The sequence below is a fragment of the Panthera tigris genome, chromosome A3 (assembly GCF_018350195.1).
Source record: "Panthera tigris isolate Pti1 chromosome A3, P.tigris_Pti1_mat1.1, whole genome shotgun sequence".
Taxonomy (NCBI): Eukaryota; Metazoa; Chordata; class Mammalia; order Carnivora; family Felidae; genus Panthera; species Panthera tigris.
The window spans coordinates 21,050,841-21,063,612 of record NC_056662.1 but is presented as its reverse complement, the minus strand read 5'-3'; the positions used below and the strand labels follow the sequence as shown (position 1 = coordinate 21,063,612).

General features: G+C 53.0%; 1 protein-coding gene across 1 annotated transcript; it reads left to right on the top strand.

Moving 5' to 3' along the window:
* The first annotated feature begins 1,573 nt into the window (after positions 1-1,573).
* ADIG (adipogenin) lies at positions 1,574-8,327 on the top strand. The gene is given in 5 exon segments (XM_042980420.1): positions 1,574-2,163; positions 5,453-5,567; positions 7,241-7,318; positions 7,320-7,506; positions 7,508-8,327. Coding segments are annotated over 5 exon segments (678 nt in total). The 5' UTR covers positions 1,574-2,036; the 3' UTR covers positions 7,679-8,327.
* Positions 8,328-12,772: the final 4,445 nt, after the last annotated feature.

Sequence of the window (12,772 nt, the reverse complement as noted above, 5' to 3'; positions counted from 1 at the left end):
TCCCGCCTAGCTCTGTGTGGGGGGTTGTACCACTTCAAGAACCAGTGATGAGAATGGTTAGGGTGTACCGCCTCCGCCATGAGCCGCCCTTCCAGCCTGGCACTGACTCGACCGGACGTGAATGTGACCGCCCCCCCCCCCCCCCCCCCCGCCCGAACTGTTCCTGGAAGCCAGGGCTGGGAGCTGCCTCCCCTGCAGTTGTGTGTCCGTGCTTGCTCTGCCCTCAGGACTCCGGCTGGTTCTTGGTGGCCAGGGAAGTGTCTCCTTGGGCTGATGGCACAGTGGTCCTATTTTGGGCTCTGGCAAGAAAACGTGCTGCTGCTCAGCCCTTTGTGACCCCAGTCCCTTCAGGACCCAGTGCCAAGAGATTCCCACCCCCACCCCCAACCTCAACCCAGACCACTCCTGGTCTTGGCCTCTGGACTCTGAGTGGCACAGCCTGCCAAGGCACTGTTTTTCTTAGACACACATTCTAATGCCATCCACCCAGGCCTCCCCCTCTGGGGACTCCAGTCATCCCGACACTGGGCTAAAACGGTCTCTCAACCACTGGCTTCCGAGCTCCAGCTCTCCCGTCCCCTGCCCTGCCTTGCCACCCGTTCCCTATTTTTCTGTGGCTGGCTCCGCTTGCCTTTCTCCCTGAGCTGGTGTCTTCCTTCGTCTTAGGGGCATCCTTCCACCCCGTATCTCCCCCAGGTCTACCACCCACTTCTCGCATCTGCTCTCCCAACCTGGAACTGGGTCTGCCTGACCTTCCAACCCGTGCTCCGTGAGTTGCTGTGATGCCAAAATCTGGGCCGCATCAGACTGGTTGCTCCTGAACGTGTTGCGTCCTGGGCCTCACCTGGAGTCTCTGACTCAGAGCAAGGGGAGCGTAGGAATTGGTGTGTTTCACAGGCACTTGCCCGCAGTAACTGGGGCAGCTGGCCCAGGATCCTCTTGGACAGGGCAATGCTTGTGCCTCCCTCCCCTCCACAGGCAGCAGCCATTCTGCCTGTGAACTTCCCATACATGTCAGGTACCCCGTCTGGCCAGTCTCGCTCCAGTGCCAGGATTTGGGGCCCTGGAGGTCCAGAGCCTCCTTCCTGCCACAGGGCTTTGCACAGGGAGGTGTACGAACTACTTCCCGAATGAATGAATGACAGAAGAGGTGGGAAGAGAGAAGAATGACTTTTGAGAGTCATCTGTGCACCTGGGACACAAAGGAGCAAGGCCGACGCCTTAGAAGCCCCTCACTGAAAACTCTAATGAGAGGTGCAGAAGCTTCTAGATTAGTCATTTATTGAGGACCTATTGTGTGTTAGAATGTTTTTAAATGGCAGCCCAGTGACCCAGGCTGGCTCAGCAGACTTGTTTGGTTTAGCCAACCGTGTTTTAAATGCTTGATGCAACATTTTTAAGTTGGGAGAGTTCGCATAAAAATGCAGGTTTGGGGGGCTCTCTTGGAATAGATGTGGCAATACTGGACCTGCCTTTCCCACACAGCACTTAACTGCCTGAAGCTGTGACAGCTGCCTGCTTTAGATGCACCTCGTTCCACCCAGTCTGCCACCCCCTCCCACCCCCCCCCCCCCACTGCCAGCAGGTGCAGATGTGGGCACCTGTAGCCCGGATGACAGGGCCTGGGATCTGGCTGGCTCCTGAAGGAACCTGTGACCTCAAAATACATGAACACCCACCCGAGGGCGATGCTCATCCCATCGTTTATTCTGATTTTTAGCAGCTTGGTGAGATGAGAATTGTTTCCATCTTCTAAGAGGATGCAAGGAGGTGTCTCATGAACCCCTAGGATCTCAGCAGGAATTCAAACCCAAGTCGGCCTGCCTGGAAGCCTGGGCTTTTGTTCTTAGCCAGACTGTCTCCACTGCCACTGACTGCCAAGCTCTCCTTGTGTCTGAAGGACGTTGTGACTTCCTTGTTACGTCACCCACTCAGTCACAGTTGGGCTGAGAGCAGAGTGTGGCCCGGCCCCCCAGGTCCCCAGGGCAGCCCTGCCAGCCCGGCACAGGCAGGCCCGGCTTAGCCACACGCGCACCATGAAGTACCCGCTGGTGCCACTGGTGGACGACCTCACGTTTTCTTTCCTGGTGTTCTGGCTCTGCCTGCCCGTGGGCTTGCTCTTGGTCTTGCTGATCGTCTGGCTACGCTTCTTACTTAGCCAAGGTGAGCTGCTCTGCAGGGGCCCTGATCCTGGAGCCTGGTAGGGGGTCCTGAAGCAACCGCAGAGACCAGTTTCCTTCTTGTGCTTTAACTGCTGGGCTGGCTGAGACGAGCAGTCGCCTGTAGGGGAAAAGGATTAATCAAGTAGTTTAGTTTCTCGACCTAGAGGCCAAGAGTGAGTCCCCAAGTTCGGGAGCAGTATGTGCGTGTGCACACCTGTGTCCCCTCAGGGCCACTGCTAGCACAGAAGGTCTTTGGTACAAATCAGAAATAGGTGGCCCCTATGGACAGATGAAGTAGGGAAAGGGGCCCTCTCCTGTGGGTATAGCCAGGGCACAAGGCTGGGGGAAGATTTCAGCCCCTGCTGCTCCCTCAGCTGGGTGCTTTTGTGCAGTAAACAACTTAGACGATGGGACATGGCAGCCCTAAGCCTTTATTAGGTGCCCAGGGACCACTCACACTGCTTTCTGCCCGGACTGTACCTCAGGGAGGATCTGGATTCTCTGGGACGCCAGATCACGGAGGCTGACACTTTGCCCTGAGCTCAGTATGTCACCAAGAGGAACAGAAGGCGGGGTGAAGCTGGCCATGAGGGAAGTTGGGGGCCAGTGGCAGGGGTCACCCTCTGCTCCTCAGGTGTCCTGGCTCCCTGGGCACTCCCTTCTCCAGGGGGCCTCTTCCTAGGGAACTCTTGCCCTCCCACCTCCTGCTCCAGAGTTCCATGACCTTTGGCCCGCTGAGGAGGGAGGGTACTGATAGGCTGCCAGCTCTGGTCAGACGGCATTGAGACAGGGGAAGCAGTTCACCCCCAAACCCTCCCCAGGAGCTCAGATGTGGGGTGCTTGTAATGGTGTAATTATTGGGAGTTCCTGGCAAGAGCTTCCAGAAAATGTCTATTTAAAGTACATTCTCATATTCCCAGGACGGACCGCAGCCCTCCCTGAGGGACGAAACGTCAGGCAGCGGGCTGGTGGCTGGTGGGAGTCAGAGCACTTGTCTGTGTGGCTAGAAATGCCGTCTCTCTGGAGTCGAGGAAACGTGGGCTCAGATTTTTAGCCTTGCCCCTGAATAGTTCATCATAATTGCTAACCTTTTCTCTACCCTGTGCAAAGGCTTGTGGTAAACACTGATGTGCATAATTTCATTTAATCCTCAGAATAACCCTGCGAAGTAATCCTTATCGTACAATTGAGGAAACCGAGGCTTGGGGAGAGAAGCAACGTGCCCAGGTCACACACCTGTGAAGTACTTACGAGTGCCGGTTATCTGGCGTCACCTCCTGCCTCTGCTGCCTACCAGCTCTGTGACTTGGGGCAAGTCCTCTCTCAGCCTTGGGTTCCTCATCGACAGAATGGAGATAATAAGGGCCCCTTCCATTTGGGGCTGTGGAGAGAGCATGTTGAGGGTAGGGCATCCAGTACATGTACACACGTGGCACATAGTAGGTGCTTATAGGCTGAGAAATTATCCAGTCAGTGTTTGCTTTTCGTCATGGTAGGAGGACGTATAGGCATGGCTTTGGATGGCTCCTCCGAGGAGACACCTTACCTAAGGTCTAGGGCACTAATCTCCAGCACTCCATTCTCCTTGAAGGCCCTGCTCTAAAACCATCCACAGCCTTCCCTGTCCTCAGACTTTCTCCGACATCTCACACGGCCCCTTGCAATAAGGCCTTTGGTCATTTGCAATGACCGGAATGTGGGGCGAGCAGTCTTCCCTCAGGGTCCCAGTCTTCTTGGAACTCTTAGAGTTACTGCGTCGGTCCTGTCCTTGTGCCAGGGTCTGGGCCTGCCAAGAATTGAGGGACCTGTTCTCAGGACACCCTGGCCTGTGCTCTTCTATTCTGCTGTGGATCTTGTTATTGGAACTCGTTTGGCCTGGCATCCAGTGTGAAAAGCAGACAGGACTGGCTCTGATTCCTCCTTCCCACCCCCATCCGGCCTGGCTCAGCAGGGCAGTGCCAGGGCCCAGAAGGCAGACGGTTTGAGCAGGGAGTGCCACGTGGCCCATGAGGACGTGCCTTCTCAAGTAGACAGGGGAGCAAGGGGAGGAGAAGGGAACCGCCTGGCAAGATGGCCGTTGAGACGAGAAAAGGTGGTGGGTGGCTGAGCCCTGCAGAAGCTGGCCAGTGGGGACAACACTAATCCTGGACCATGACATTAAGAGAGAGGGTGAAGCCACATGGTGCCCTTCAAGCGGAAGGTGCTCTGCTGGGACGTTTCCTTTGTCATTGGAAAGGAATTTGCAGAAGGAAGAAGAGAAACCTCCAAAGAGATGGATTTAAGGCCGAAATGCGCCTTTCGAGGGTCCTGCCCACCCTCGTGGTGGTCCTCGGAGCGAGGTGTTAAATCCAAAGCTACCTTTGAATTCCCTGACCTCAAACAAGTGCACCTGCTGGAACTGCGGAGGGCTCTCTTCAGCCTCCTTTACTTTTCTGCAACCAGTGAAACATCTTACAAGTACAGTAAGAGAAGGAATCTCCCCCATCTCCTCTCCTTTCTCCTTGACCTCACCTTCTCGAGACAAGCCGTGTTCACAAGCGCATGCTCCTATTTAATAACACATGTGGGTTTTCCAAAAAATTGGAGAGGGGGCAGGATTGTTAGCTTGGTTTTCAGAAAAAGGGAGGAGATCCTCCTATATACATTTCTCTGAAACTTGCTTGTAATGTATCATAGACCTCCTGCAAGTCGAAAGCTACAGATTTCATGCAATTGTTTTAACAGCTTCTGACTTGCTGTTGGATAGATGGGCCAGCTCTTTATGCGGTGCAATGTGCTACACTTCAGTCAACCAGATCTCTCATGATGGACACACACACACACACACACACACACACACACACACACAGTTTCCAGGGTGTTTTATTGCTTGTGCATGCTTCACCACAAAACAGTGCTGCAGTGGAAATCATTGCATTTATACACTCAGATATATGTTAATAAATGGACTGGTGGACAAATGGATGGATGGGTCATTGTTGGATTTGTGTCTCCTCAGTGCCGTTCTTGGACCACACCCAATACAGGTAGGTCGTTTGCTTGCCTCTAGGGCCCTTCCCTATTTATTAGGTAGATCTAGCCACCTTCTGAGTCATAGACAACTTTTTTGGTCCCTGGTCACCTACAAGGTCCTGAAGTCTTCCTGAGATCTCTGGGCTGTCCCATATGTCATGATTCGGCCTTGGCCCCTCGGTCTCGGGGATGCCCAGACCTGGCAGGGGGCTCCTTTTGGGTCAGGGGTAGGAGATAGGATGTAACCACCCAAGAGGCCTTGTCTTGTACCTCCACAGATTCAGAGGAAGACGACTCAGATTTATGCTTTGAGTGGGAGCCCTGGAGCAAAGGCCCAGCCCAGTTTTGCTGGGAGGGGACACTGTATAGCCAAGAGGAGGAGGAGCCCTGCTGGTGAGCCTTTTCAGCCAGGTGAGACCTTTCTGGGGGCAGGTAGGGGGAGCCTCAGGTCCTACCCAAAGCCTAGGGCAGCTGCTGTGTTGGAGATCTGTTCCCTCCACCACACTGGAGAGCTGATTTTCTCCTCCATGTTGGGGAACCCTCTGCGTCATTCTCTTGGAGACCTGTTTTTGCCATGTTGGAGGACCAGCCTCTTCTGCCATGAAGAGTTCCTTTACAAAGATCCCCTACCCTTTACCTGCGTGACCTCACCCCCCACCACCCTCCTTAGGGTCTTTGCACTGGCTATTTCCTCTGCCTGGAACTCTTTCCCCCACATCCACTTGGTGCACTCCCTCATCTCTGAGGTTGAGCTCAAATGTCCCCCTTACTCCACTCTAGATTGTCTTCCGTGATAGCACTGATCACCTTCTGACCTGCTCAATAATTGATGCATCCAAATCCAGAGCACTCCCGGCCACACCTGACACACAATGGGGAATCACTAGATACTTGTAGAAGGAATGACTCGACAGTGATGATGATGATGATGGCTGATACTCAGTGGATGCCTTCATAGCTACCAGGGCCTTTGCCAAGCATTTCCCTTTCACAAGCTCATTAACGAAATCCTATGAGGAGGATATTATTCTTGCCTCCGTTTTGCAAATGACCCTAATCGGCAGTGGAGTTGAGCGATTTGCCTGAAGTACCAGGGCTCTGGCACCTGGAAGCCCGGAAAGGTCTCATCCATTCCAGTGGAGTTCAATGCCATCCCCGTGCCAACGATGCCGACGCTCTCACCTTCCTTCTCAGCTCTATTAGCTGCTTGACACATTTTCCTGGCTAGAATGGGAGTCTTGATTCCCTTGGCTACCCAACAAAGCAAAACACAGCACCCGCTCTTCTTCCAGCTCCTCTCCATCTCCATGAACAGCCAGCGCCTCCATGGATTGGTCTCATTCCTCGAGCCGTAAATGCAGGGGCCAGCTTTTACACCTTCTTTTCTTTTCAGCCCATATCCAGTCCATCAGTAAGTCCTAGACTCTGTCTCTCACACATCCACTTCTCTCCGTTCCCACAGCCACGTGGCCTACCCTATTCCCAAGTCAGCTGATGCAACCTGTCACTAATCCACAACGTAGGTCACAATGTGGAGCCCCTGGCTGTCTGAGTAGAGAACGGAGGTGGGGTGAGAAGCAGCGACCCTTGCTTAACCTCCGTTACGCCGATTCTTAGCTTTTGTGGGTCATGACCTTGACAGTTGAGCGTGCTTTCCCTGGAAACACACACACACACACACACACACACACACACACACACACACACGTGCATGCACTCGAGTTTTGTGTTCAGGGCCAGCTTCACGGGTGGTAATTTGTGTAGTCCCATGAAGTCCCATGTTCAGAAGAGCCTCATGCTTGGTTTAATGTTCTGCTGGTACTTGTCTTAAAATTCTTAATTTTTGAATGAGGGTCCCCACAGGTTCATTTTTTAGTGGGCCCACAAATAATGTAGCCTGACCTGTTTGTGTATAATTAGTGGGGTAAGAAAAGGAGATTTTTTTTTTTTTTGGACTCTGCTCAAGAATCCATTTATATAGAGCCCACCCCATTGTGAATCTGTTGTTCTCTCTCACTCTTTCGTTCCATTGTCGTCCCTAGAGCCAACCTTCCATGTTTCTCCAGCCTGGTTTTCCTGGAGTCAGCAGGGTGGTGGCAGTGGCCAAGGTGGATGGGAGAGACCCACCGGGGAGGGAAGAAGACTGCCAAGGGAGGCTCTTCCCTGGGATCCCTGACTCATCTCCTCCATCAGTGGACACACAAAAGCCTCCAAAGGACCCTGCTCTTCCCCCACTACAGACAACCTCCCAGGGTCCCCGGGGAGGAGCCCGAGTCCGTGAAGGTGGTATAAGCAGACACAAGGGGAGAAGTTGGCCAATTGAATTTAGAGGAAGTCCTAGGACAGGGCTGGGCCAGAAGGTGTAGGTCCGTGTTAAAGAAACAAGGAAGGTTCCTGTGCTCAGGAGACCCCCTAACAAACCTGCTGGGCCTGGCCAAATCCATTCACTTAACAACCCGTGGGGCCTGGGCCTAACCCCTGGCACTGACTTAAACTGTCCTTGATCTTCTTCGGGACTCCCTGACTCTCTCCCATCTGGTCAAGGGACTGGGGGAATCTTGCTTTCAACTTCCTTTCTCTAATTTCAAACTCACTCCTTGATTCGCCTTTAGGTTGATTTTAATAACAATTCGTTTTATGAATATCTATAGAGTATTTACCATATGCCTGGTTATGATAAAAAAAATAGCTCACGTTTTAACAAGCACTCACTGTGTACCAGGTGCTTTTCTGTGTATTTATAACAGAGTTTTTAACCCTCACAACAATTCTATGAGGTCGGGTGTTTGGTTATCCCTATTTCACAGATGGGGAAAATGAGGCAAGAGTGGCTTTGGGGGCTGGGGGGCTCGGTGTTCTGTGGTTCGAAGAAATCCCCTGACTTCAAACCCTCACTGGCTGCCCAGGGGCAGCAGAGTTGGTGGGAGAAGGAGACAGGCCCTCCAGGTGTCCCCTCCTCTGCCCCCACACATCCCACCAGTCACCACAAGGCTCTTGAACTACCCAGACGAGAGACAATGGAGCCTGAATTATTATCTCGTCTAGATGGTCTCACCAGTTCTGCTTTTTCTGCTCTGTCAGAAGGATCCATCCAAAGCACAAATTGCAGCAAGCCCTTCCCCCTGCTTAAAGCCCTCTATGGCTCCCTATTGTCCTAGGGCTAAAGTCTGAGTTCCTTATGAGGTGTAGAGAGCTGCCCTTGGAGAGCTGAGCCCCACTGAATTTGCGGGACAAGGTTTCTGTTCTTAGCAACAAGGCTTCAGTAAATACCCTTGAACTCTTGTCTCCATATGCAAGTGTGCTTCTATCTAGAGGATAAATTCCAGGAGGGGAGATTACTGAATTTAAGATCGATCACATTTTGCAGGTTTTACTGGCTGGCCCCACCATATGGTAGCACCGAGGGTGTGCATTAAAGTGCCTGTTTCCCCCAGGCCTTAGCCCTACTGTCCATGTAGGGCCACACACACACACACACACACACACACACACACACACTCTCTCTCTCTCTCTTTTATATATTCTCTCCCAGCCCCGTAACGCCCCCCACCCCCACGCACATAGCTCTTCTTCCACTCGTGCTCTGTTCTAGCCGAGGAGATTCTGGCAACCCATGTTTTCCTGGGAGCTTCCCTGACTTTGAATAAACACTTTTGGTAACAAACGTCCCCTGTGGCTGAAGCTTCTCTCAGGCTCTGTCCGGCATTTTCCCCGGCTGCTGCTCCGTGGGGTCCCGTGAACTGCTTCGTCGCCTCTGCTCCCAGCGCTGCCGGGGGAGCCGGGGTTCAGCCTCTGTGCTGACAGAGGAACCAGGCAAGTCACCGAGCCCCACCGTCCTGCCCCCGGCCACTCCGGAGGAACCAGAGGATCCTCCTGGGGGCAGCGCAGCCCTTGAGGGACAGTGAGCAGCTGCCCAGCACAGCAGGGAGGACATCTGGTCACGGTCTTGGGAGCATCTGGAGCCGAAGGTGGGGGAGACGGTTCCTTGGGGCCCCTGACAGCTAAGCAGGGATCGTGGTAGCTGGTGGGAGGCTGTGGGAAGATACCTTCCCTGCTCTGGGTGGGAGGCTGAGACCCCGGGCCTCTGAGGGTATGGAGGCCCCCTTTTTAGTATTTTGTTCTATAAGGCAGATTGTGTGTGTGTGTGTGTGTGTGTGTGTGTGTGTGTGTGTGTGTCTGTCTGTGGTAAACATACCCCGTGATCCTCTAATAATAGGCTCCCCAAGAGATGCCCACCTCTAAACAGAAGCTCTGGAACCCTGAGTGCGTGTCCTTCCCTCGTCCGTCTCCGAGGCCAGTCCTCTCTGTCGTAGTTGCCTGTGGCCTGCCACCGCAGAGTATCACAACCTGGGTGGCTGAGAACGACAGACATTTGTGGTTTCACAGTCTGGAGGCAAGGAGTCCCGAAGGTGCTGGCGGGGCATGCTCCCTCTGAGCCTTCGGGAAGAATCCTTTTCCTGCCTCTTCCAGCTCCTGGCAGCTCCAGATGTACCCTGGCCTGTGGCCGCCTTACTCCCGTCTCTGCCTCCCTGTTCACATGGCCTTTCTCCCTGTGTGTCTTCACATCCGCTTCCCTCTGCGTGTGTCTGTCTCTGTGTCCAAAGTTCCCCTTTTTATAAGGACACCCGTTCACTGGTGAGGGCTCACCCTAACGACTGTGTTTTTTAACTTGATTACCTCCGTCGAGATCCTATGTCCAAAAAAGGTCATATTCTGAGATCCTGGGGGTTAGGACTTCCATGCATATTTTTAACGGGACACCACAATCCCTAACACCCTCTTCTGTGAGAATTGAATCTGGTCACGCGTGTAAAGCTCTGGGCACGATGCCCGGCTGGCACTTGCTAAACACTCCTGAAATTGCTGCCGAAAGAAAAAAGCTGAGCACCTGGAAATAAGGTGCTTGGTGTACATCGTGTGCCAGGTACATTTTGGGTCCTTGACATGTATGGTCCCACTGAATCTTCACAACGACCCCTTGAGACAGGCAAGACTTCTCATTTAAATGATGAGGAAGCGGGGCGCCTGGGTGGCTCCGTCGGTTAAGCGTCCGACTTCGGCTCAGGTCATGATCTCGCGGTCCGTGGGTTCGAGCCCCACGTCGGGCTCTGTGCTGCCAGCTCGGCGCCTGGAGCCTGTTTCAGATTCTGTGTCTCCCTCTCTCTCTGACCATCCCCCGTTCATGCTCTGTCTCTCTCTGTCTCAAAAAATAAATAAACGTTAAAATAGATAAATAAATGATGAGGAAGCTGTGACTCAGAGAAGTTAAGGCACTTGTCTGAAGTCAAACAGCCCAAGTGGCAGAGCTGAGGATCAATCCCAGGCCTGTGTGGCTCCACCTGTCACGCTGGGTAGGACGCCTGTGTGGAGGGGAGTGGGAGATACTCAGAGCAGGGAGAAAAACAAGGAGGGAATTCTGAGCACAGAGCCCACAACCCTGGGAAACTTCCTGGATCTGAGGGGCATGGAACGCCTCTCAATAATATTGAGTGGGTGGGCTGGATCACAGGCTCCCCTGGGGAGGTGCTGGCAGGTGCCAGGATCTGAGTCATTCCACTGTGGCCTAACATGCCTGCCCAGTACTCCAGGCCTGGGACCAGGCCCAACTGGGGCTGAAGACGTTGCCCGGAGTGTAGACGCATTTCACCCTATTCTGAGTACACGCGGCTCCCCGGGAAGCTGAGGGATGATACTTCCTTTAAGAAACTTGAAAGTGCAGTTTACTCAAGATTCAGGATACTCTCTCTTCCTCTTGCATTCTTTCCAGGGGTTCCCTACACCTAAGCAAAGTGATAGCAAATTAGGTTTTCTGTTCTAAACTTCTGAACCAGAAGTTCATTTACTTAGATACTAACTTGTTTACTCATTCAAACATTTATTTATTCCTTCACTCATTTGGTTTTCCACCCATTCACCTAATGGCTCACTGGTTTATTCATGCTCTCACACATTCATATATACAGCTATCCATTCATCATCTATCCTTCCATCCATCCATCCATCCATCCTTCCATCCATCCATCATCTGTCCATCATCTATCCTTCCATCCATCCATCATCCATCCATCATCTATCCTTCCATCCATCCATCCATCCATTCATCCATCATCCGTCCATCATCTATCCTTCCATCCATCCATCCATCCATCCATCATCTATCCTTCCATCCATCCATCCATTCATCCATCATCCGTCCATCATCTATCCTTCCATCCATCCATCATCTATCCTTCCATCCATCCTTCCGTCCATCCAGCCATCCATACATCTATCCATCCACCCATCCTTCCATCCACCCATGCAACACTTATTAAACACCTACTATGTTTTACATACAAAGCTCCCAAGGCTCCCAAAATACTTTTTCATCCACTTTCACTGCTACTTCACTTTCATATTGGGAAAAAGAGCCTCTGCACCAGTGACACCCCCAAAATACTTGGCCTTCTGGTGGCATGGCTCCAGAGTCTCCTCCCCAAGAGGACGTTGGGAAAAATGGACCATGGGTCATCTGCACAGTCCTAGTCTCTGTGTGAGAGCCAGTGACAGCCATCTGAGACTTGAGGGTCCCCAGGGCGACACTTCCCATCTTTTGATGTGAAGGCCATATATAGTTCTGGGCACTATGGCTCCCCTAGAGTATTATTTCCAGTTATTGGGCTCCATTTCTTGCTTCCCGCAGGCCAGAGCAGGCTATGGTGACCTGTGGACTTGGGCACCATCCTTGAGTTGTTCCTTGGGGCCACTTTTCACAGCGTAAAGGCAACCATGCCCCCTGGGAGGGTCATTGACACTCAGAGACTTTGAGGAGGGCAGCACAGGAGTGCAGAGCAACCTGGGGAAAGACCATAGCATTCTGTCCCAGCCAGAGAGCAAGAGGAGGCCCTCCTGGTCCATAACAGATATGGGGACACAAGCCAGGGAAACTGGCAGGAATATCCCTCCCTTGTCCCTAAGTGCCCCGCTTCCATGCCTTTTCATGTGCCGAGCTCTCGCTCCTTCACACCCTGGGCAAGATGTCAGTTCCCAGAGCAGCCCTTCTGGACCCCCGCTTTCTGCCACTCCCCTTTCCTGCTCCCTTAGCCTCCTCTCCCTCCCAGGCCCTGCCCTTTACACACCCTTCGCACAATCCCCGCTTGCCTGCTTCCCTACTTCCTGGCAAATGTTACCACCCCCATTTCACGGAGGAGGAAATTAAGATTTAGAGCAGGCACAGAGGGAGTGGCCAGGCCCGGGTGAAGATCCCTGAGTCATGGTAGCTTTTTTCTAGCCACGTTAGCCAGGTACTTTATTAATTCAGATTAACTTAAAATTGGATGGGTTGTGTGTGTGTGTGTGTGTGTGTGTGTGTGTGTGTGTGTGTCTGCCTGTGGGTGGCCCCAGCTGAGCCAGCCCTGCCCCGGGAGAGGAGGTTGGACATTTGGAGGTGTCTGGGAACTGGGTGTGTCACAGAGCCTTGCAGCCGTCCTCCAGGTTGCATTGGTAACAGCCACTGTCACAGCGGCTGCGGCAGCCAGCTGTCGAACTGGGAGCCGTGAGGGCGCCTGCCAATGCCAGGGCCCGGTACCCCCGGCCTCACCGTGTCCCCGGATCCCGTG